This window comes from Lotus japonicus, chromosome 4 (genome assembly GCF_012489685.1).
Source record: "Lotus japonicus ecotype B-129 chromosome 4, LjGifu_v1.2".
NCBI classification, from domain to species: domain Eukaryota; kingdom Viridiplantae; phylum Streptophyta; class Magnoliopsida; order Fabales; family Fabaceae; genus Lotus; species Lotus japonicus.
The window spans coordinates 18,062,366-18,088,251 of NC_080044.1; the positions used below are offsets into that span (position 1 = coordinate 18,062,366).

General features: G+C 38.6%; 2 protein-coding genes across 3 annotated transcripts; both read right to left on the reverse strand.

The window, feature by feature from the left end:
* Window positions 1-9,748: 9,748 nt before the first annotated feature.
* On the reverse strand, window positions 9,749-10,588 carry LOC130712398 (uncharacterized). Its single transcript, XM_057562233.1, has one exon. It carries the CDS (start codon window positions 10,586-10,588, stop codon window positions 9,749-9,751), a length of 840 nt encoding a protein of 279 aa, XP_057418216.1.
* A 1,703-nt stretch (window positions 10,589-12,291) lies between these two features.
* On the reverse strand, window positions 12,292-21,289 carry LOC130710088 (WAT1-related protein At1g68170-like). 2 transcript variants are annotated; one of them, XM_057559243.1, is made up of 7 exons: window positions 21,055-21,288; window positions 16,394-16,453; window positions 15,936-16,052; window positions 14,167-14,425; window positions 13,146-13,304; window positions 12,864-13,015; window positions 12,292-12,627 (listed from the first exon to the last, which is right to left on the reverse strand). In XM_057559243.1, exons 1-7 carry the CDS (start codon window positions 21,237-21,239, stop codon window positions 12,483-12,485), a joined length of 1,077 nt encoding a protein of 358 aa, XP_057415226.1. In that variant the 5' UTR covers window positions 21,240-21,288; the 3' UTR covers window positions 12,292-12,482. The 2 variants fall into 2 exon arrangements, with proteins under 2 accessions (XP_057415226.1, XP_057415227.1); XM_057559244.1 differs by lacking the exon at window positions 13,146-13,304 and having other exon boundaries at window positions 21,055-21,289.
* Window positions 21,290-25,886: the final 4,597 nt, after the last annotated feature.

Below are 25,886 nucleotides of genomic sequence, written 5' to 3' on the forward strand. Positions count from 1 at the left end.
ATGATTAGCTTATGAGTGGTCGATGAATTGATGATTAAGGGGATGAGCCTTGTCATGCACGAGGTATTAAGACTCAAGTCGAGTTTTAATTTGAACGGTGACTAAGGAGAAGATTGATTTCATGGTGCGAGCGACGATAGTTACGAAGTTGGAAGTGACGTTAATGGACTATTAGATTCCAACGCAATGTTTCGTCTAGGAGTTATCAAGCGACCGAGTTGAGTTTGGATCATGAGTGAACATCACGGGGACAAGTTGAGCATTCACTTCGGAACATAGAAATGTACCGAGTTTCTAATCATCATTTTGGACGAACAAAAGCAAATGAGCAAGTGGTTAAGGTTGTGCGATTGCACGAATGCCAACAATATTTTATTTCCAACGGAGACCCGACGCAGGTGGTCGAGCCGGACAACATAGGGCTGAAAGATGATATGTCTGTTGAGACGCCGTCGGTCAGCCTTGGGACCAGAAGAGTGAAACAATCGAAAGGAAAGCGGAGTGCTTTAGTGAAAGTTATTCGGAACAAAGACACGGACGGTGCTATATGGGTATTAGAGGAAAATATCAAGGAATAATATCCGGAGCTTTTATTGAACCTTAAGTTTCGAGGTCGAAACTTTCTTTTTGGAGGGTAGTAATGTAAGGCCCAAGTTTTTAAACTTATGCCAAGTAAATAGAATCCTATTCACGATTAGGGTTGATGTATCGTGAAGGGAAACCTGAACAAGAGTTTACGAAATGAAATAAATTTATGAAGGAGAAAGTTCAGGAAAAGTCAAAGGATTTCATCATGATCGATTAAAGTTATAGCACGATCGTTATACGCTTAAACCTAGGTCAGAAACCCTAGTATATAGCTAGTTTTCACTTTTAGGCACGATGGAAGTTAATTCCAAAAATCTTCAGAGAAATGTTAGAACTTCTCTTTTTCCATATATCACAATCGTTTCGAGGCGAAACTCTAGAATCTACGAACGTCCGATTCCAATCATCGGAAGTTTGCCGAAACCGAAACCCTGGTATTTCAAAACCCTAGAATCACCCGACTATGAGGACTTTTTCTATTCGGAACATCAAATGAAGATTCCACACGCGTACACCCATTTCTCTTGATGATTTCAATCTTTCTTCAGAAGGAAGTTTTCTATTCCGACATCCGATGCAAAAAGCAACTTATCGGGTAAAATAGTTTTACACCGACTTTGCATTAGTTACCAAAAATACAAGGAGACCTCATTTTAGTTTTGGAATTATTTCGCCAAAACCTATCTTAGAATTCATGGAGAATGAAGCCGGAAAAATCAGATTCGCGAAACTTTCATTTTACCGCGTTTTGCCAACCTCTATATATAGCCAAGAATGAGAAAAAAACACAAATATCTTACCCATTTTCCCCAAGGAGGCCGCGAGTTTGCATAAGGGAGGAGGAGAAGAGATTTTGTTCAATCCTTGCTTGATCGTTGATTAATCAGTTGCTGCTTCAAGGTTTCGAGGTATAGTCGCTAATCCTTACCTCTGATCGCTTTTTCCATAGCTTTTCTATAGACTTTTCTGAGCTGATAGTTTTGAGGTTTTTGCAAAACTATCCTGAATATTTCATTTTTGATTCTAAACATCTTCCTTACGTGCCCAAGATCACTTCTGTCGGATTAGTTTTTCCGTTATGTCGCCGAAATTCCGCCGGAATCAATTTATGCCTTAAATACCCATTTTTGGAGTAAAGCTTCAACCTTTAGGCTGAAAACTATCGCCTTAGCTTAGTGCTAGTAGGATTAGTTGTCATAAACGTCGTTGGCGACGTCCCTGTCAAATTTGCTTTTTGGGATTTTAGTTTTGAAATTCTAAGTTAAAAATCATGACCAAAATACCCCTGCGACAGTTTTTGATCCGATAATTTTTCCGAGTTTAGAATACCCTTAGTTATGGCTAATAATAACCTAGGAACCAAGTTTGATCGAAGAAAAATCGAACCCTACAATTACCAAAAGTGGCCGAGCCCTATAGGGGAGGAGGAGGAAAATTCCTTTTTCGAAAACTTGTCCTTTCGCGCTAGATTATCGTACCTCGGAGTATGTACTACTTCGTGTAGCCTTAGTAAGTATTGGTAGCTTAGTTTCCGATAGATTCTGATAGTATTTCTGTGGTTTTGCTCTAAAGGTGATTTTGAGGAATTTCCAGAGGAGCAAGGCTTTGATTGTGTAGGAGCATTCGAAGAGAATCCTAGAAAATCTATAGGTGAGGGCTACTCACTGAATCTCTAGTTAATGCTTAGGGTCGATGCTTTCGACATTGATTTACTGTTTATGCACTTGTTTGTGTTTGATTGGAAAAATGTTTTCTGAGGCTTCGGCTGACAATGTAGATGATTCATCTACTGAATGCTTTTGAGAGTGAATTACATGCTAAGTGCTAATTGGGTAATTTAGGATGTGTGATGCATGCCTTATATGCTAAGTGCTACGTGGTTATTTCTTAATATGTTGATATATGACATGTTGATTGGTTGTGCTGAGTTAATTATGCTTTTGCAATGAATTCTGAGATTCTGAGTAGTGAGAATAGCGGGCAGGTCATGCCGATTTTATTTTGAGAGTTTTGAGAAAGTTTGATAGGACGAATGAGATTCGGACCTTGTAATGGTGTTTCATGGATCGAGACATTCTCTGGAGTCAGTTGGGGATTAGGAGATCCCGAGAACTCATAAGATTTGCGATAAGACTAAAAGGATATTATTTTATAAGGAAAATTCATAAGACATTAAACAACCTCTAAATCTTCAAATAATGATAATACACTCGAAAGGAAGCTTAGGAGGCAAATCTTAGTTTTGGAAAGCGAGAAGTGTCGTCGGATCCCAAGTGTTGAGAATACTGTAAGTTCTGAGTATGTTGATACTCCTTCGCTCTTTGAGCAGTTTGTTTAAGCCATCCAAGGGATGAGCCGAGAAGCTTCACTGAGGCGTGAGACCTTGTGAATGCGTGATACTCCACTGAGGCGTGAGACCTTGTGGAAAGCATGGATCTTCACTGAGGCGTGAGACCTCGTGAATAGCATGGAACTTCACTGAAGCGTGAGACTTCGTGCAAGTGTGTAAATTCACTGGGGCGTGAGACCCCGTGAAAGCATAAAACTTCACTGAAGCGTGAGACTTTGTGAATGTGTGAGACTCCACTGAAGCGTGAGACTTCGTGAGAGCATTGATGACTCGAAGAGTTATCGTGAGTGGTTGCACTCAGTTTATGATTATTGTATTTTGTCGCAGAATCGACTTTTACCTTAGGGTAAGCTTTTAGAGACATTAATTTAACTAGAACACGTGGCGACGTGTCGAGTGAGGTCGGAGACGTTGTTTGGCTAATCACATTGCATTCATACATACATAGGAGGTTAATACACGGCGTGATACCGGACCTCGGCGAATTCCAAAATGTCGTCGGTTTCCAAAATGGTCATAAGACCCGGAATGCCGTGTAAGAGCGTTTGTAGACGACTCTTGTAGCAGACCGAAATGGCAGACCTACGGGTTACGGCTGATCTGGCTACCTTTGTGTAGTGTAAGAGGCACGCGGGCGGAAATGGTCCCACCGTTGCTGGTGCTAGGATTGATCTGTTGATGTCCATCCGTTTCCGGAATGCATTTGGTTAACTGGGTTAACCGTCATTTGCATTTCATGCAACATGCATACTGACTTAGTTGTTGAGTGTGATTGATAATTGTTAATCCTATTTGATGCATGCTATCTGTTATTACTGCGTTTATATTCATTGTGAAATATACAACCCTAGGATGTTATCCCTAGCTATAAGCCTAAGTGGCTATTCTCTTATCTATATCTATTGGTGGTATTATTTACATAATTCTTTGGAGTTGACCCTCGCGTCTTCTGTGTGTGCTTTGGCGGACTACGCCCTTTGTCAGATGTCCATGGCGGACTGATTCACCCTTCGGGGGAAACTAGGGTTGGGATGCTGGAGCAGGAGCGCATCGCGGTAGCGAGAGGAGGACGGATGGTGTACATAGACTAGGTCGTACTGGATTTCGAATTCGGACGAAGATCATGCTAGCATGTAGGATTGAGTGTTAGTGTGAGCTCCTCGAGATGGGTTTAGTGTAGGAGTAGAGTCTTAGCTCTGAACATCATTTGTTTCTTTGGGGACAGGGTAGTTTCCCACCTATAGCTTTTTGTGTGGTTTCTTTACGGGAATCACAGAGAGTTGGTTGGACTTAGGAGGTCTTGTTTTGGGCCGATGGGCCAGCTTATTCTCATTTTTGAGAGATAGTGTTGCGAACACTTGACCTTCCTTTTGGTCTGTACCTTTTGCCTACGGGCGCTACTTTTCTCATTACCCGTCACTGGAGGTTTACTCGTGACGAGGCTAGCTACTTACAGCGGGGGGGCTGTAATATATATTGTGTATTAGTTCTGCTATCTCTCGCATTTGCGTTTATTTAATTCAGTCTTGTCTTTATCATTATCGAAAAAAAAAATATATATTCACGTTTTTCCGCATTAAGTTTCTTTTGGTTACTAAAGTGACGCCACCGAAATCGGGGTGTTACAAGTGAGAGGTTGAAGATGAGTGGAAGATGAATCAGTTCCAATGTTCAATGATGGTGAAATCTAAGTTTTACCACAGCCAAGTTTCAAACAATTGCTAAAAGGCCCTTCCTATTTTTAATATAAGTATATTTTTCGATTTATTGGAAAAAGACTAAAAATGGATGGAGAAATTAAAATCAGATATAGTAGTGGCCACATGTCACATTCCTATTGCACAGACCCCATGGAAGCACCACACCCACACTTTGGGGAAGGCACCACAGAATTTACCAAGAATTATTGATTCATTTATGACATTTTGTGTGTGTGTTAGTTTCCTTGATACATATATGATACTTTTTTTTTCCGATACATCGGAAAGGTAACAAAACAACAAACACAACTACCCGACGCCTAACGAATCCCTAAGCAGCAGGACTTCGAGGTCCACACTAGGAGAAAGACAAAGCCTAAACCCTACCCCAGACAGAGCATCCTTAGCCATTGAATCCGCCACTTGATTGCAGTCCCGGTGCACTACCTTCACATTGACACGCCATCTTCTTCGCAGGAGCAATTTGATCTCACCAATTTCTGGAACAAAACGATCCAACTCACCATTCTCAATAGCCGTGACCAGTTCTTGACAATCAACTTCGCACTCAAGCTGCCGGTGACCCCAATCCCACACCATAGTTAGGCCATCCCTGAGGGCTATTGCCTCTGCAATCAAAGCACTGCCACCATGCACAGTGTTCATGAATCCACGGACCCAACGCCCCTGCTCGTCCCTGCAAACACCTCCAGCTCCCTTGACGTTACTCTCCAAGCCATAGCTTCCGTCAGTATTAAGTTTGAGGTACCCCGGAGCTGGCGCCCTCCACCGAGGGCTCAACCACCCGCTAAGCTCCCCTCCTATAGTATTAAGGTTCACCATACGGATTTCATCAATGTCATGGCAAATTCTACGCCATGCTTCATGAACCGTCCAAGGGGAAGACTCAAAAACCATATTATTCCTCCATTTCCACACTCCCCACACCACTCCCAAGAACTGAATCCCATTGGACCCTTGAGCGTTACTTTTAAACCAATCCCAGATATCAGTTGCACGGAAACCCCTCCAAGCTAGTGCCCCCATTCTCGCCCAAATCTCCCTGGAGTGAGGGCAGTCACGTAAGCAGTGAAGAGTATTTTCTTCCGGCGCAGAGCATCGAGAACACGCTGCCGTTGCCGCCATATTGCACCGCCTCCTATTCTCATTGGTCTGCAACCCTCCCTGAAGCATGACCCAAACGAACACTCGAATCTTCTCAGGGACCTTCAGTTTCCAGATCCAGTTCCAACGCTTGTTTTGACGCTCACCCCTCCCTTGACCATTAAGCCAGTGGAACGCATCCTTCACAGTGAACCTCCCTGTTGGACTCTCCTTCCAAGACCAGCAATCCTCCCTGTTACTAACTATGCACGGGCTAATAGTATGAAGACGAAGCTGGGCATCAGTAGGCATCACCGTGAAAAGCCTATGAGTGTTCCAAGTATGCCCACTAACGAGGTCAGCCAATGTCAAAGCAGTGTCAGAGATGTGCACATATGGTACTTGCTCCGCTAGCTTGCCTGTTCCAGACCAGTCCTGGTACCACAAGGAGGTATTACCATTACCTAAACGGTATGTAAAACCCTCCCGGAGGCAATCACGAGCCTTCAAAATACCCTTCCATGCCGGAGATGCATTGGAGGAAGCCTGCACTTGCAGAATAGATGAACCAGCAAGGTACCTTTGAGACATCATATGAACCCACAGTTTATCCGGCTTGTCCAACATGTTCCAGACGGATTTTCCCAGTAAGGCTGTGTTCATCAATCTCATATCCCGGATTCCTAGCCCGCCATGCTCTTTCTCCTCCGTTACTGTACCCCAATTAACGAGATGCCAGCCCATTTTGGCAGTGTTACCTGACCAAAGAAAACGCCTCATTGTTTGATTCAGACGATCTAGAGTCCCTCTAGGGAGCCAAAACACCTGCATAAGGTAGGTAGGGATAGAGGCCATTACTGATTTAATTAGACATGTTCTACCTGCTGTGTTGAGGAGCCCAGTCTTCCATGTTGAGAGCTTACGATGGATATTATCCAGTAAGAAGTTGAAATCTGATCCCTTTAGGCCACATCCTTTGAGCGGAAAACCAAGGTATTTACCAAGATCTCGCACAAACAGGATGGGAGCGATACTAGATATTTGATCACGCACCTCGGGCCTTACTCCTCGCGAGGTTACTTCCTTCGATTTGGCTATATTGATTTTCAGCCCAGAACTACTGCAAAACCTCTGGAGAGCTTCCGCTACCAGTTGCATTTGGGATATTTTCGCCTTGCAGAAGAGGAGGACATCATCTGCAAAAAAGAGGTGGGAAATTGGGGGGCCCCCGGGCGAAACTTGGATAGGTTTCCAACTCCCAGTATCAACTAAATGTTGGATGTGAACAGATAGGCGTTCCATCACCATGACAAACAAGTAAGGCGACAACGGATCCCCTTGGCGAAGGCCTCTACCTGGCTTGAAGGACGGAAGGCGGCTACCATTCCAAAGCAACGATATGCTAGATGTGGAGACACAGCACATGATAAGATCAATAACGTTCTGCGGGAAATTAAATAGCACCAAGGTGTCACATGATAGGCTTTCTCAAGATCGATCTTGAACGCTAGGAAACCCTCTCTAGCATGGGACCTATTCATGTAGTGGATAATCTCCTGGGCCACAAAAGCATTGTCCATTGTGCCTCGGCCTGGTAAAAAGCTATTTTGCATTGGCCCAATTAACAGGTTCAAGAAGGGGCGGATCCTGTTAACTAGAACCTTAGTCACCAATTTATAGGTTACATTGCAAAGGCTTATGGGGCGCAGTTCCTTCACAGTTGTGGGGTTATCAATCTTTGGAATCAGCACCACTAGAGTCTCCACAATCTTGCTGTCCACTTCTCCTGTTTCTACTGCCTTCCGGACTAGGTGCCAAAGGTCCTCACCTACCTTGTCCCAGTACTTTTTGTAGAAGAAAGGCTGAAAACCATCCGCTCCAGGTGACGTGAAGGACTTCATTGACATAAGAGCACTACGAACCTCTTCCTTTTCCACTTCAAGGCCAATCAATTCCCTTGCTGCCTCAGACAACTTAGGAAATATCACATGTGGAAATTGAGTCTCTGTTACACTAGGATCTGCAGCAAAGAGGGTCGTGAAGAATTGCTGGACCTCCCTACCCAGTGCCACCGTGTCATCACACCACTCCCCAGATGCATGCTTTAGCCTAACAATTCTCTTCCTTCTGCCCCTAATCACGGCTTGGGTGTGGAAGTAGGAAGTGTTCCGATCTCCTAAGCGCACCCTATTGTCCCTGGCTTTTTGATACCAGAGGAGCTCTTCCTGTTTTAGGATGCTTCGGTACTCTTTTTGAAGTTGGGTCTCAAATTGAACAAGATCAGAGGTGAGCTTCTTATTTAGTTCCCGCTGCACTCCCTTGAGTCTTGCCTCAACCCGGCGTTTTCTCCGGTGGAGATCGCCAAAAACCTCTGAGCTAAAAGCTAAGGAGTCAACCCGCACCCTGTCCAGCTTAGTGTTGATCTCCTCCATTCCATTACGCCAAGCATTCTCCATCACTGTTTTGAAGCTTGGGTGGTCCGCCCAGGCCGCCACAAACCTGAACGGTCTACTGGTTCTCCCCACGCTATAATCACCACAACGCACCATGATTGGGGAATGGTCTGAGTGCAGCCTGTTCAAAGTCTCGACACTAGCATCTGGAAAGGCAACCCTCCAGTCTGTATCTCCCAAAGCACGATCCAACTTCTTCGACATGGTGAGACGGTTACCCTGTTTTCTGGACCATGTGAAAGGGCCTCCCACTAGCCCAAGGTCCATCAACCGGCAGGTCTCCAACACATCCAGGAAGCGAGCTGCACGGTTGGGGAGGAAGTTCCCACCTCTGACCTCCAACGGGTACATGATCTCATTGAAGTCTCCCACAAGGAGCCAAGGCTGGACAATGGAGTTCCTGAGATCACATAACTCCTGCCACAGAGCTTCCCGCCATGAGGGATTAGGGGAAGCGTATACCGCGGTAAAGACCCACGATACAGAACCCCTCCAAATTTCACTCGTGACAGCTTGACGATGATGCCTGAGAATCCTCCAAGACAGAGTTGAGCGGTCATTCTTTAAAGTCCAGATACCTCCACGGAACCCTTCTGATTCTTGCACCCACAACACTGAGAACCCAAGCGATAGCCAGAAACGACGCACTCTTATGAATTGACAGCGTGGTTCAAGGATGATCACTATGTCAGGTTTCTTCAACTGAGCAAACTCTTTGACATATCTTTTTCCATCTTCATTCATGGCACCACAAACATTCCAGGAAACAATGACAAAATCTTCAAACCCAATCATCAATAACAGTATGATGGGGGGGACCAAATTCCCAGGTCCCATGGGAAGAGACAGAGAAGATTAACCTGCATTACGATAAGATTCCACCGGCCTGCTTAAGCCTACCTCTTTTGACACCGTAACACCTGCCCCAAACACGATGGGCTGTTGAGGGGGTTCAGGAATTTTGGGTGGGTGCGTTGTTGCGACCGGGCCCACCTTTTGCTCTTTGGATTTCATGATGTTTAGGGTTTTTTCCCAATCTCCTCGTGCACGTCTCTTTTTTGTGGTACTGTCCTCATTCCCTAGGCCAGCACTAAATCCCGTGGCAGATGGTGGACTAAAGGGTGGAATCTTCAGGTGTTTATGGGGCCCAGCCACGTTAGAGGCCCTATGCTCCGTAGATTTAGTGTTACCTTTGCTGCCAATCATTGGCTTGTCTGGATTACCTTTAGCAGTTTGTGGGCCCCCCGATTTCCTCCCCATTACATTCGTTGACTTGGGCCTCCTTTTTCTAACCGTCATCCAGTCCCCAAATACCTCCACTACTTCCTCCTTAATTATCTCCTTATTTAAATTAGTATCCTCCTTAGCCACACATTCTCCCTCTTCCTGATTTGTAGATGCCCCATTAATGACGCCAACGGATTCCATGTCTTCCACAGATTTCTCCTGATTGCTAGGACTTTCCAAACCAGACGTCTGGACATTGATTGCGGCTGCCTCCTGTGTCATGTCCTGGGTTCCCGTGGCCGGAATATGGGTCGGAGCATGGACCATTACCTTCTCAGGGGCTCTTGGTGGCTCGATGCATTGCCTTCCCATATGTCCATAGTAGCCACAGTTCGAGCAAATGATGTGGAGTCCCTCATACTCCACCCTGTGCCAAAATCCCTCACCTTGACCTTACCAATTACTGGCTTAGACAGGTCTAACTCCACACAAACTCGCGCAAAGCAACCTCGTTCTGCATTCAGGGTATTGGTGTCGACCCTGATCGGCACCCCTATCACCGATGCTAGCCCCATAAGGAAACCTTCATCGTAGAACACCATATTCAGTCCCGGGAATCTGATCCAGGCTAAAGTCTTCATCACCTTTGCCTCCGGTGAAATAAATTCTGGGCTCCACGTTGCCACCGCAAGGTAGTGATCGAAGATCATCCACGGGCCGCCCTCCATAACTTTGGTACGATCTGCCTGGTTGTCGAATTTAACCATGAAAAACCCATTATCCACGTCCCTCAATTCAAACTCACCAGACAGCTTCCACAGGTTCACCAGTCTTGACTTCATGGTACGATAGCCTAGTCGCTTCCCCAGCAAGGTGACCACAAGAGCCTCTTCCCAGGGAGCACAAAGCTCCTTCAGGACTTCTTCCGACACTGACACCTCAGGAAGCCTATCATTCCCATTAACAAAGCTCACTTGCATCTTACCCTCATCCCTAAGGTTTGCAGACTTCCTCGATGCTGGCGCACGCTTGCCTCCCATAAGCTTATCTCGGAAGGATACCTTGCCTGCGCTTGTCCCTCCCTGCCATGTCGTTGTGCCCCCCAGATCCGGCGGCGGTGTTGGGGTTCCACCACCGTCACCGGGGTTTTCAAACTCACACTCCATCGGTTGCACCTCCACTGTCTATTTTGATTTTGATACATATATGATACTATATACAATTTAAGTTTTTGGGTTGTCGAAGGGTATTAAATTTTATCAGAAACAACTTCTCATTTACTTACTTATCTCAATAACATGGAAGTGTTACAAGTGTGCAATTGTAACTCAATTAATACAAAACTCACCTTGATTCTTTATCCATTCCCTTAAAGAAGCTGATCCTGGAGTAGCTAACAATGTTGGAGCTGGAGCGTGATTGGAATGAGGATTCTCTAGGAAGCCTCTGCCTTCCATTTCTGGATGAAGTTACAGTTTTTTTTTTCAAAGTAAAATGATTTCATTTTATCATGAAAAATTCCGAGTTCAAAACAAAGGACAAAAAGGGAGGCAACCAAAATAAAAAGAGGGGCCCAAAACCTCAATATAGTTTTTTGGATGAAGTTACAGTTATTGGATGTAAAAGCATATAAAGTTTTTTTCCAGCACCAATAGCTCAATATAGTATTTAAAATTTTATGTGTGTCATAGGACCAGAGGCGAATGCACCGCCCGGCCACCCTGGGCCTTTGCCCAGGCTCTGGCCAATTTTTCTTCTTCTTTGGATCAGATCATATTTTGGGCCCAAAAAAGAGATAAAGGGCAAAATTTAAAGGTGAGGGCAAAATTGAGGGACTATTTCAGAAAAAGAAAGGGGAAAATAAGTAAATTAGGAAACCCTAGTCTTGGTGTCGCTTGATTGCTCATTGTTGTTGCTCGATTTCTCCCGCTTCCTTTACGGCTTCACCTATGTTGAGTTGAGTGTTGATCAATTCCTCCCTTCACGGCTTCACCTCTATTGAGTGTTGATCAATTGCTTGCCTTGCCTTGCTCCCTTCACCACGCAGGTAAAACTTCTTAATCGATTGAGACTCTGACTTGAATCTCTGATGACTGTGATGAGAGATGTGTGTTGCTATGTGCCTGTGTTGATCGACTGTGAATTAGAAATCACCTGAGTGAAGAGGGTTGAGCTTGAGGGGAGAAAACTTGAGTTTTACATTAAATAATAAATACATTAAACCATGAAACTCACATACATTTGTATTAAAATACATTAAAAAATATAAATTTTCTTTGTAATAATATATTAAAAAATAATTAAAATTGAAAAAAATTGTATTGTCAAAAAATATTTAACTACTTACATTAGATTGAGAACACATGAGCAAAGGTTTGCACAGCGGGATCCATGGATCTGAACCTTGCTCTGATGCCATGAAAGGTATCAGAGATTCAGAGAGAGAATTATAGAGAGAATCAGTTAGAGAGAGAATAGATTGTATGGAATGAATTAAACGGTGAGTACATCAATTACATGATTGACTTATATAGTGTGAATAGCTCAAATGAATGAATAACAAACCCTAACTAACTCCAACTGAACCATAACTGATTCTCTAACAGACTCAACGAACTTAACTGCCTAAGTTCTCCTTACAACCATAGTAGGTGAAGATGACCATGAGAAAGGTCAGGTCCTTGTTTGCGATTTCTTAAACTTCAGGGCCAAATTCAGAAATTTCATGTTCTTATGTTTCTCAATTACATTACCTATTGCAGTAGGGTGCTTTACCGGTGCACCATCTATGAGTACTTCACCATAGAATTCACCTGTTTTATTTTTTATGGAATAGACGAAGTCACCCTCTCATGTAAGCAAATATATATGAGGGAAGATAATTCCAATTTCTTCTAAAATAATTTATGTAACGTCCAAAATACACACAATAGCAACTAGAAATGGACATGCCATCTACTACTTAATTACAAATCATATAATTTCACAACTCATAATAGAAAATTCTACGAGAGACCACTTATTCTTTGCTATATATTGTGATTATATCCACGTAGTCTATCATGGACTTAGTAGCGGCCTGGTAGGTTCATAATCTTCCATGATTTCTTGCGGCTCTATGTTATCACTCTTCTTTTGAGCTTCTTTGCCCTTACCCCAAAGCACCGTGTATAGGCCACAAATAATAAGCACTCCTCCAAGCACACTATACACAATAAAAAAAATCTGAATACGAATATATTCATATTTAGATGATTGGAAATGATTAATGAATACTCACATTTGATCTGTTGATACCGTGAACATATGACTTTGCAGCCATTTTAAACACTCACGAAATTTTGTGGAGGTTAAATATGGTCGCTCTATAGTATGTTTGTAAGGTGTTGGACAAAATGTATATATCTATATATAATCACTCTTGGATGATATGGTTCATACCTGCCTAAATTTAACTTCTCATCCAACACCATAGAAGCGACAAAAGCAACAATCAAAAGCATTAGAGGGTTGAAAGCAGACGCAAACAAAGGGCCTTTCATCTGTACAACCCATGCAATGACAAGAATCATTACTCCTGAGGCTAAAATTCCCTGCAAATAGCACATTAAATCATATGAACAAGCTTCAATTGGATCGTTTATGATTCATAATTCGCATTTTCATCAAGTTCACAAATCATGTCATCATGAACAACAAAGTGCTAGTTAACGAGGAACATACTGAAAAAGCCACGGTTATGAGCCTAATATCCCAACCCAATTTCCATTGGTTTAAGTCCCTCTCAACAATGAAACCAAAAACAACGCATTGTATTGTTCCCATTATAGACATCAAAGCTATGCTTGTCTGAGGACATGGGTACACTTCCATGGTCTTAGCCTGTGTCATATAAAGGATAAACGACAAGAAGCACATAAGGTAAACGACAGCTGAAAACAAATAGAAAATTGTAAAAAAAAAATTTTGGAAGGCACTAATGTTGTAATTTAATACTCAACAAAATATAAATAAAAATGTTACTCACAGGTACCGGTCGCAGTGGTAAATAGTTGTTGTTTAAACCTTTAGGTTAGGAGTTCGACTCTTAAGAAAACCTTTAACTTTTAGTCTTTTACATTGTATACTCATGTCGTAATTAAGAGAGCGATTTAACATCCAAATATAAAAATAAAAATGTTGGACTGGAATGCGGGCCCTAAAGGGTTCTTCAAAGAATAGAGAGTGTTGGGCTGTAATTTGGAAAGTAAAGTGGTCTAAAAATAGTTTGACATTTTGGATTTTCAACATTCAACACGTACTCCCCCACATATTTTTGTCAAAACTACTCCCCTCAAGTACACTTGCTTTGGCTAGCCTTGTACAGTTTTTAATGAGCCCAAATTATTTTTGTAAGTCTTTTTAACATGTTTTTGGGCTCATCATATACACATGTTGGGTGGAAGGTTGGGCCCAAGATGTTTGGGAGAGTGTTGAGTTATAGTTAATGTTTGGTTTTGAATTAAACTCCCAAAGATCCAAAGTTCCTTTCAAATTAAGGCGTTACAATATCATGAGGCATTCTCAAATTTTGAAAATCAAATATGCTATTAGACTTCTAACACCCCAGTTATAAACTAGCTAGTATTTATTTCATCTTCAGTCCACCATGTGGAAGTTCTTAATTTCGACAAACAAACAATAAAAACCAGAAGGGTATGAATGAGTGTGCTACTTGGTGGTGATTGGAAATTAGTTAGTTCACCTGAATGATGAGCCAGAGAGAGAAACTGAAGCAGCTAATCACAACACAGAGAACACCCAACAATTCTCTACTGGTATCAGCAGCCACATTAGCATCAGTTTGGTGGTTCTTGTGTGGATCCAAAAGGTTGATAGAAAAAGGCCAAATATCAAATTCTACTCCTTTGTAAAATGTCAGCAGCAATGCCCCAGCGAGTCCAAGCAAAGTTCCTACAACCTTGGCCTTTCCTGATACTCGTCCCCAATTTAATTTTTCGAAACTGCACTAATTAAACGAGTAATGCAAAATTAATATTGCAGTTAAGTTCAAATTGAATCCTGCATTCCAACATTTTTATGTATGTCTCCAATTCTCCAAAGGATACACATATGGGTCCGGGAGTATAGGGATAAACCCTTGAGAGCTGTAGTTTATTTTTCCGATGTACCAATTCTTTTTTTTATGTCATAGTATTGAATTCCTTTAAATGTCCTTTAATATGTGAGAATCCACTTGATCTGGATTCTTCCAACTGTAAAATGACGAACTATTTCTTGTTGTTCTTTGTCTATCTCTTTATTCATATATTCTAAATATTTGATTTTACATTATAATATCACATGAAATGATCATAATTTAATCGAGATCCTCATATTAATTTCCGCTTTTATAAATTTCCAAATTAAAAGAGAACTTTTAAAAAAAAAAGTACCAAATTGAAGCACATGACTACTACATTTTTTTCTATTACACTTCATGTAGCTCCTCCACTAAATTTTCGAAAAATATAGGAAGATCGGTGGAGTCGGTGGAACCGCAAGCCACCATTCTTGCTCAATTTTATCGTCGCACGGAATATCCATGATCTTGAAGAAAATCAATAAATTGAGTAAGGTTTATTTTGGCCCAAATTTCTCCCAAAACTTTTGATAGAGAAGTTCATTTTGAAATTTAAGAATTGATTTGAGGGTTTCTTGACAGAGAAATGGTTGGAGTTTAAGAATTGATTTACGAATCTCTTGATAGGAGGTCAAAATGAGTTTTGTACAATCTTGCACAAGAATTTCTTTATACTTTTACTAGAGGGCACCATGAAAATGTGATAAGAGTTCGAATTTTATTTGGCTTTCAAAGAAAAATTGCTATCATTTAACTATTTTTTTCTAAAACATTCAGCTTTCTTAGTTGACTGTTTAGAATTAGGTCTCGTTTGGAAGAGCTTATTTGAGCTTATCTGATAGCATAAACTCTTATGTCAGTGTTTGGAAGAGCTTATGTAAACAGCTTATGGTAGGTCATAAGTTGTTTTGAGCTTATTTTCATAAGCTACTCAGGATAGCTTATGAAAAAGAGTTTATGCTTATATATAGCTTATTTTCAATTTATTTTAATAAAAAATTTAAAATAGCTTATGAATAAGCGTTTATTTATGTCATAAGCACTTATGATCATAAGCGCTTAATTAAGCTGTGTTTTCAAACGGGGCCTTAGAAGAGAAGTTGATCCACACAAAACAACCAAGGCCTGAAAATTAAGTTGTGTGGGGTAAATTAGGGCTCACTTTTCAAGTTAGATATATGATAGTGTAAACTTCTAAGGATTTTACTTCGAATCACTTTAAAAGATAAATTAAGTTATCGCATCATTAATAATGATTACATAACTTGAAAAATCGATTCAAACTACTTCATTAGTGGTGTAATGACTTCTTTTACTTTCTTAGAGGAGAGGAGTCAGACCCGACTTCCAATAATAGAAGATTTGTGTGACTACTGACTAATTAAACGTACCCGCAGAATACAGCTAAGATGAAGGTGATGGAAGGAATAAGGTTGTAAATGGCGGAGACAAGTGTTGCTGATGCCAAAACCAGGGCCCCGTAGAATAGGTTCTGAAATAAAGTTCCCCTGCCACAATATTGCACAAACATGCATGTCAGAATTTCATTAATCTCAATTACCACATAGACACATACATACTATTAAAGTGCTCCATTGCAGTTGTATCATGTGATTAAAATTTCCTCTCAGATATCCTATACGTACGATTTTTCTGCCCCATCACCTGTTAATTTTTTACACGTCACTTAAAAGAAAAAGAAAAACATGGGTGAGCTGCATTTATATATACAAATTTATAGGAGTATGATATAATTTTATTGGTAAAATAGAAATAAAATGAGGTAGTGCACGATATTTTGATCATGTATCTTGTGGCAAAATGTACAATTAATTTAAGCAACACTTACCCAAATGTTCCACTTAGAAATGTCATGAAAATAACCCTCCAAGACATCTTCGGCCTCTTCCTGTATAACAATATTAAAAAAAAAAAACCCAAAACCAATTTTTGGCAAGTTATACTATTGCATACAAGTTGGATAATATTTAATATGGGCAAGGTAAATCATGTTAAAAACTAAATTATACATCCATATGGACAATGCATAAACTACTAACATTTACATGGTTCTACCTTTAAAAAACAAAGCATTTACATGGTTCTTATGCACTAAAATTAACTTCTAAAAAACTCTTTTAATTTATGAATCAAATTTCCTTAGTTCAAAGAAAACAAAGTCATTAAATATCAGTTTTTCTTTCAGCATATAGGAAAAGATTGAATATAAGAAGTAGTAGTAGTTATAAGATAATTGTGCAATATTTGGTTTTGATATTTTCCCTTAACTAAAGTTGTGATGAGACAACTTAATTTCCAGCCTATACAAGCATTAATTAATGTGGAATTAGAAATGATAGACATAAATAATTGTACTATAAGCATCAATATTTAGATCAAAGTGTGTATATTTATATATATGGGAATAAAATAGAATTCCCTCATGTTACATGAAAGTGTCAAGTGAAGAGTACTATTGTAACTATTTCAGTCTTCACAAATATTTAAAGACTTTTATTATTGCCACTTATTTAACTCATACGATGATAGAAATAGAGATGAAATTCCACCATTAAAGAATATGAGAGTTTAAATAATACAACATTTGCTCTTATTTATAAGAAATAAATGAGAGTTTTTTTAATAAGCCATGAAATATATTGAAATGAAGTATAAGAGGTATTTCAACTCAATAGAAGAGTTCTCAAGCATACAAAAATAACAAAAAAATAGAAAAATTACATCGAACCTCCTTAGAGGAAATACTTTAAGAAAGATGCATCATTAAAACCTCAATAAGAGAGATTTACTTTGGTTTTTTTTTTATAAGAACGAAGTTGAAGTTTGTGGTGCATTAATTACATTTTGACAAGAATGTCCTGATTTAATTGAACTTTCTCTCTCTTCACTCTCCAAAGAATTAATGATGCATTTAAATTAAGAAAAGTGAGTTAAGAGCAATTCTCATATTTGGTCTGGAATATATGATTGGCGTGGAATAATCACAGTGCTACCTGCATCCTCGCGCGAGCATCTAATGCAGTTTCCCTCACCCGGTAAAAGCAAGACTCAACGGATGGGAGAAATGGTAATATGGATGGCCACCATTTGGTCTATAAGGTTGCTGCGAAATAGAGTAATCTTTCATGGCGCGGCTGTGGATGTGGAACAAATACTGGAATCATGCCAACTTAAGGCTTGGCAATGGATGACAGCAAAGGTGGAAGGGTTTACCTATTATTGGTTTGAGTGGAAGTCAAATCCTCAAGCATGTATTGATTCTCTATAGATGGGCTCAAGAAGGAGGTGGGTTGAAATGCCAAGGTTAGGTGCTGCTGAGTGAATGAGACTGGGTAGTGGAGGTGAAATTGGAAAACTCTTTCTGTCATAATAACTGTTATAGCTGCTGAGTTGTCTCATATATATTGTTCTGTGATGGTGAGACTAAAGCCTAGAAGGAATGGGTTTGCTGTACTAAGGGGGAGAGAGCTGCGTATTTTCTAGTTTAGATAGGTGTGGTGGTGGGGTGATTTTTTAAGGCACCTTGTGCAAATTGGACATAATTGATTCTTACTGTTTGAAGCTTGCACTTATTCTCTTGGCGTGGACTGATAGGTTAGTGTCTTTTGGAGGATTTTTGAGTTGGAGCATATTATGATTGTGGGATGGGATTTGCTGCCAGAGACTTTGTGAGAGGGACTTGCTTCATAGACTATGTGCTATATGTGATGAGTTGGAGATCCTGTTGTTTTGGGTTGGGTTTTGTAATTCTCCTTGGAAATTACTTCTTGACCCTAGACAAGTGGTACTCTTTTTCCTTCTCTAGGTTTTCCCAAGGGGGTTTTTCCTAGTAAGGTTTTAATGAGGCCCCTTCTCTGGGGTCTATTTCCAAGGAGGGGGTGGGTAAGGTATTAGGATACTTGCCTTTGTAAGTGTTGTCAATTCTAAGTTTTTTTCTATTTGCTCTTTGCTTGTATTGGGCTGAAGTACCCCTTGTACTTCATTTCAATATAATTTTTGCTTATCAAAAAAAAAAAGAGCAATTTTGGAAGTTCAATATTTATTAGAATAAATTTTATACACTTAATTAATTTAATTAGATTTCTTAGACTATGTGAATTGGCAGGGCCGGTCCCGACATTTTGGAGGCCTTGTGCAAATAATAAAAATGAACCCCTAATAAAGAGAAATATTTCTTAGAGATACAACTTCCAGGTACCTTTATATATTTAATGTTCGAAATTTAATCAAAGTCATTATGTTGGTTCATTTGGCAACTGATCTCTTGCAACACGCCTAGGGCTCGCGCGTTTGAATCCAAGCAACGCGTGCTTTTGCTTTAATTTTTGAATTCTTTCAATTCAAATTAATTAACAAATAACATGTCAAAAGCCAAAAGGTGAGATTCGAACCCGGTACATAAAAGTAACATAAACGGTTACTAACCACTAGACCACTTAAGTCATTAATAACATCTTGAACATTAATTATTATAACTAAATTAGTTTTTGGGGAAAGTTTAATGTGATTTTTTTTTGAGCCCCTTCTTTTTGGAGGCCCTGGGCTATAAGCCTGCTTGCACAGGCCCAGGGCCGACCCTGTGAATTGGTTTTTTAATTCTTATAAATAAGACATGATGTAGTATATGATCATGATCTTATGAGACTAATGATTTCGTTTACGACTACTACTCCATTCATTCCACAAAGATTGTTGTTTAAGGTTGTGGTAGTGAGATGACAATTATTGATAGTATATCGTTACTAAAGTTCTCTTATTTAATTTTACTGGTATCATGTGCAGCTATTAAATTATACTTAGAGAGAAAAGAATGCAGTTAATAGAAAAGAGTTATGATTGGTTAATATAAAAGGTAATAAGTGAGAGAAAATGTATTAAATCAGGGTATAGGTGGAAAAAATTAGCAAGTAATGCATTGACTTTCTAAAACAACAAACATTTTAGAGTATTGAAAAAGTACCCAAAACAACAATTTTTGTGAAACGAAGGGAGTACTATTTATGTATATTAATTAGTGATTTTTGACAATAATTACTCTTATTAATGATATAGTTGACCTGATGAAGTCTAATTTCTTATCTTAGTTACTATCTCCAGTCCTATTTATAGAAATTAAAGAGAAGAAATTTTTTGATCATTTTTATAAGAATCAGATGAAAGTTTGTACTATATTAATTTTTTTTCTTCCAATGATGCCCTTATTAATTCTATAGTAAAATGTGTCTCATTAATTATTTTCTATCCTTCTCACTCTCCAACACTAATAACAAAGGGCAATTTTAGAAGTGTGTTTTAATTCAAAACAAATTTAATGCATTTTAACTAGTTTAACTACATTTCTTAAACTACTTCTTATAAATAGGACCGAAGGTAGTAATAGAGTACCTCTTAATTAATGCTAAAACAACGGTTGCTTACAGAAGTAATTGTTGCTAAATTTTAAGCAACACGCAATTCAATATAAGCGTTTTCCAATAAGACGTAACATAGTTTTTGCGTTCCTATATAACTGTCACTTTAAAGTTATTGCACAAGTATTAAGAAATAGTAATTAATGTTCTTATTAAAATTATTATCTAACTTCCTATTATACCATTTATCTCTTTTATTAATTCTAAATTTTCAATTTTCCTACCACAATAAATGATGGGTACAATTGGTAAAATATAGTCAATACTCTCTTGAAATTATAAAAGTGTCAAATAAATAGAAACAGAAAAAGGATTAAAATAGTGGCAGTTATATAGGAACATAGGAAGTAAACATTATAGTGCTTAGCCATAAAATTTGATGTCAGAACTTGGGCTAAAGATGGTTTAAGAGTACATGAGAGAATTTTAATTTTTGTGAGATCAATGAATCAATAATTTATGTATATTAATTACTGATTATCTCTTAATTAAGGAAATCTAGCTATATAGCAGAAGTGAAAGTTACTTTTAATTACTGATTATCTCTTAATTATTTCGGGTTGGGGATTGGGTTTTCGAGTTCCTCAAGGAAGCCACCGTTGCAATTGGGGCAGATGAGATCGCTAGAGGAATTCGTTCTGGATCTCGTTCCAGAATCGCACCAGCAACAACCAGAGTCGTTGACACGAGAGAGTGGGGGTGTGGTGTTGGATCTGAGAAAGAAGAAGATGAGTGTTAGTTCCATGTGCTGATTCTGAAATCAACAGTGAGAGATGGCCATATCTAGGCAAGCAAAACACCCATGTGGGTTTTGGGAAAAAATGACACAAGATTGCTCATCTGGAGAAGATGGTGGCTTCATCTCGAGCAGACATGGTCAACTTCGGCGTTGTCGTCCATGGCGGAAAACGACCCTCGACCTTGTCGATCAATCACGAGCAGAGAATAAGACGTAGGAAAGATAAGTTGCTTATAAGTAAAAAGTTCCTTTTCATGACTTTTTTTCTTAAAAGTTACTTATTTCTATTTAGTAAAAAAGAAGCTGGCTAAACACTAAATCTAATTCTTCTTCACTAACCTTTCAAAAATAAGAGCAATAGGAATAGTGGTAGCCGCTGCAAAGGCCATTCGATAAGCTGAAATGACAATAGTGCTCATCCCATCATTTATGGCAAGTTTGTAGATTACATTGCAAGCAGAAAATACGATCTGAACCGCCACCATTACAACCGCTGGTTTCATTGTTTCCCAAAAGTTCTTCATCTTCAAGATCAGAGGCTTTTAGCTGCAAGAGGTGTCTGAGATTAATACAATGATTGAATATATATATATATATATATATATATAGAGACTCAAGAAAAATTCAATTTTATGTCACAGGACAGTTCAAGGGCTAAGAGAATAAGTCAGAGTCAAACTATTATGTGTGCTCCATAAAGCTCCACATAGGTTCATGACATTAGCAAGGCTGCTGCTACTTTTTGTTTTTGTTTTTTTTAATAGTTTGGAGGGTCTAAACCCAAGGCTGCTGCTACTTGAGGGACCATGAATACGGATAGGACAAATGTAACACGTATGAAATTGAGAGGTACACATTATTGTTTGAAGTCACATATTGACTAGAAGTATGGTAAAAAAAAATGTTTATAAAGGATAGATTAGGGCTGGGCAATGGGCCCATTTCGACCCGTGCCGAATAAAACCTAGCCCCAAAAAAATGGTACGGGCGGACCGGGTCGGATGACAAGACCCACGGGTGGGAAAAGGTGTGTTTATGCGGGTTTAACCGGTCAGGTCCGGGTGAGAAAATAAAATCCGTCAGAACTCGACCCAACCCGAAGTTTTTTTTATTTGGTAAAAAAACATGAAGTATTTATAATTTTATACTATACTAGCGTTTTTACCCCGTGCGTTGCACGACGAATATTGATCTCATTATTTAGACACGTATTAATAAATTAAGATATAAAAAAAAATGAGCATTCAACCAAAAAAAAATCACAATGAGTGTCACACAACTTGCAAAGTTTTGTGTGATTATCAAAATGATTTTTCATAATACTGAAGTATTTTTTTAAAAAACTAAGAGTAAATATAAGTAATGGTATGATAAATTGAAAGTCAAAATATGATTTGAAAACATTATTATATATGTGTGTGTGTGTGTGTCTGTGTGTTTAGATTACATGGTAAAAGACTTCCACAAAGAAAATATTTTACATAAAAATCATTTTTTTTTTGTAAGGAAAGGAATGTAGCATTTATTGTAATTTTTTATTGACTAAAAATTAATGTATTAAAGAACTTTTATTATTCTTTTTCTACCATTGACCCCTGATCATGTATTTAAAAACGGTTAAATGCGTTAGCATACCGGTTAATGATATTAATTTTGATTAACATTAATTTTGGAAATAATAATTTTATTGGTTTATCAAAAACATTTTTTAAGGAAATGAATATAACATTTATAGTAATTTTTAATTGAACAAAAATTAAACTTCATCTATAGAATTATTATATAGGTTAATTCAAAAGGTTTTTAAAAAAAATCTCAAATATAGCATTTATTGTATAGCATTTAATGTCTTTCATTAGTTGACTAAAAATTTACGTAATTTAAAACAATTAAATAGGTGTATTAAAACCTTTTTTAGGAAATGAAATAAAACGTTTATTAATTTTTTTAATTGAGTAAACAATTAATGTATTAAAGAATGATTAAATATGTGTATTAAAAACAGTTTTTTAATGGGGTCAAACAAACCAAATTATAGGAAAATCAGTGCAAGTAATTAATATATGTGAGTAGCTGTGGTTGTAACACTTGTCAGTCAGTGAGCGATCAATTAAATAGGCAAAGAACATGAGATGTACCCATCTTGGTCAAGTTCAATAGTTATCCTTTTCTGTTTAGTACCATCTTTCTTGAACTCTTGTTCTCCTCTTGCTCCAGTGAGAATTCCAATTACATTTGGTGAAAAAAAATAAAAAAAAATGTTATGAAGATTAATAAATATTTTTAAAAAACTCGAAAGGCTAAAGAAGGATTAATACCTATAAGGAATGATGTATCAAGGTCCTTATACACTATGTCACCAAGTGGAACGAAAGAGTACGGGGTTAAGTTGATAGCCTTGTTAGGAAGCAATCGCGCAAAAGTCTGAATATCAAAGTTGATCTTGAACGGATGATTTGTTGGGCGAAAATCACGACCACTTTCACCAACACCAAAGAATGAAATCTTGTATACGCGTCCTTCAGTTAGCAAAGACTGAAATCGATAAATCAAAGTCTTCCTAACTGTAGACTGAATCTTACAGCCCTGAAATTTAAATAGAAAACAAACTTAGCGATTTATGAATGCATTCCAAAAATTACATGGAAACCGAGTGATTGAAAAAATAAAGTGTCATACCTTGTCATTCATAAGAATCATGTCCATTGAAAAGGGTAGTTTTGAGCCATATAAGCTCGCACTTAGTCATAAACGATTAACTTTCGCAACAATTGTTCAGGTCTATTTGGAGGCATCGATTTTGGCAAGATCATCGATTCTTGAAGCCATCAGAAGAAAGGTTAATTTCAAATATATAAAGTGCTGGAAAATGGTTGGAATGATGGAGAAGAAATGTAACATAAGGGGGTATTTATAGTTGGAATTAGGGTTAAGGATGTCTAAAGTTGTCAAGAATATTCCATCCCAAAAGAATGGAATATGTAAATTATATATATTTATTTTGACTTTTTCGAAATCATATAATCAGCTTAATTAGACCGTATACAATTCCACAAATAGTGATAAATATATAAGGAAATTTTGGAAAGATTTCAATATATAAAATTATGAAATCATGCACGGCCCATTAATTGATTATATTTTTATTTGATCCATATTAAGGCCATCAATTCTTTCTATAAAACGTTGATTATAAATAAAAAAGTCAAATATAGTAAAGATATACAGTAGGCTAAAAAAGTGTAACCAATTGGAAAATTAATCGCCTAGCAAAATTAATCGCCGTGCACTATGGAAAATCACATAGTGCACTTATTGTATATCAACATGATATTGATTCTATTTGGTATAAAATATTGATTATAAATAAAAAAAGTCAAACATAGTAAAGATATACATGATGTTTATGATTGACGTAAATTAATCCTTTATTTTCTCCACGAAATTATCACGCCTGGAATTATTGACTTCTTTTGTAAGCAAAATGAATACCATTTAAATGCTTGCAATAACACCATTCCAATTTAATTAACAATAAATACAAAATCACCATTCAAATGGTTTGAATGATGGGCCTCATAAAAAATCTGAAATCAAAATGGGCTTCCACTATTTTAGTCCAAAACAATAAGAAGATGACACTTGTCATGCAAAGATGGGTTGAGGGAAAGTCATTATTGGATTGCCACATCATCTAAGTGGGTCTCATAGCCTTGCTCTTTTCTAAATATTATAGATTATAGATTCTCATTTTTTGTTTGATTGAGGTCCAACGTTCATGACTCAAGCAATAATAGATCACCCTAGTAAATAAAAATAATCTGATCTCAACTATAAAACAAAAAAAAACTATAAAGCATTATTATTAACCCTAATTCTAAAAACTCTAGCTTGATTCATTTCTCCTTCTTCCTCAGCCAGTGGTCACGGCCGCCGCCAGTCACCCCTAAAACCTACTCTCATCCACCTTCTTCCTCAACCCCAAATAGTCACCACAACTGGCCTCACCTGAAACCCCAAACAATCAAATTGAAGCTCCCTTTCTCTGCTCACAATCTTCCCTCACCGTTCTAGATGAACAGGCCACCTCCGCCCCAATCCCCACCACGCCACCGCGTCGTTCCACGCCTGTTCATCTCTATCATCAATCGTTCCTCGCCGTTCCAGATTCAAGAGGCAAGCTTCATTGATCCAGATCTAGCCTCCTTTGTAGTCCATTGTGCTCCCATGTGATTTGAGATGCATATTCAATTTCAAATTCAAGAGGCCAGGTTCTTCGAGCTGCTGCCGCTGCCTTACCACCAGATCTCCATCGCCGACTCTATTTCTTTTTTTTCTAGTTAACCACCCGCCCCAACCCACCCGAACCGCCCGTTAACTCGTGCCACCCGAACCCGACGTAACCGATCATGACCACAGTCGGAATCAGTTAAGGAAAATGAAGATTTACACCCGCTCAAACCCGTCAATGTTCACCCGAACCCGAACCGGCCCACCCGATGCTCACCCCTAGGGTAGAGCAACCATCAACTCTTGAATTAGCTTTTGGGTTGAGTTATGTCTCTCTAATTCTAATATGGTATCAAAGCCTATCCTAGATCCATTTGTTGTTGAGACTCCCTATATTTGGGCCACCTATTGATGTTATTTCCATGCGCCAGAAGTCTAGCCCTGGTGTAAAAGGAGTGTGTTAGAAGTCTCACATTGGCTAGAAATATGGCCAATCAAATACTTGGTAAAGCAACCCTCAACTCTTGAGCTAGCTTTTGTATTGAGTTAGGTCTCCCTAATTCTAATAATTACAATAATTAGATGAATGCTATTTTCACACTCAACATTTACTCACACTATAAGTTAGCGTGAATAATACGATGGAGAAAGAAAAGGTAAAAAGAAAGAAAATGAGATTGGTATGGAAAACAAAGGGGAGGGTAAGCGCTCAATCTTTCTACTTTTATTCTATGAACCGATGGAATCCTTGTTTGAGCTGGATATAACTGTTATCGATTGCAAACTATTTAAAAATGTGTTAATACTAAACTTTTAAATTCAACTAAATAAAAAGGAGGCACTTTGTAAGACCCAAGTTTTCAGTTATAGATTAAATAAATTAGTTTCTTATTCACGCTTAGGTTTTGGTGTAACGTGAAAGGAACCCAAGTAAGTGTTTA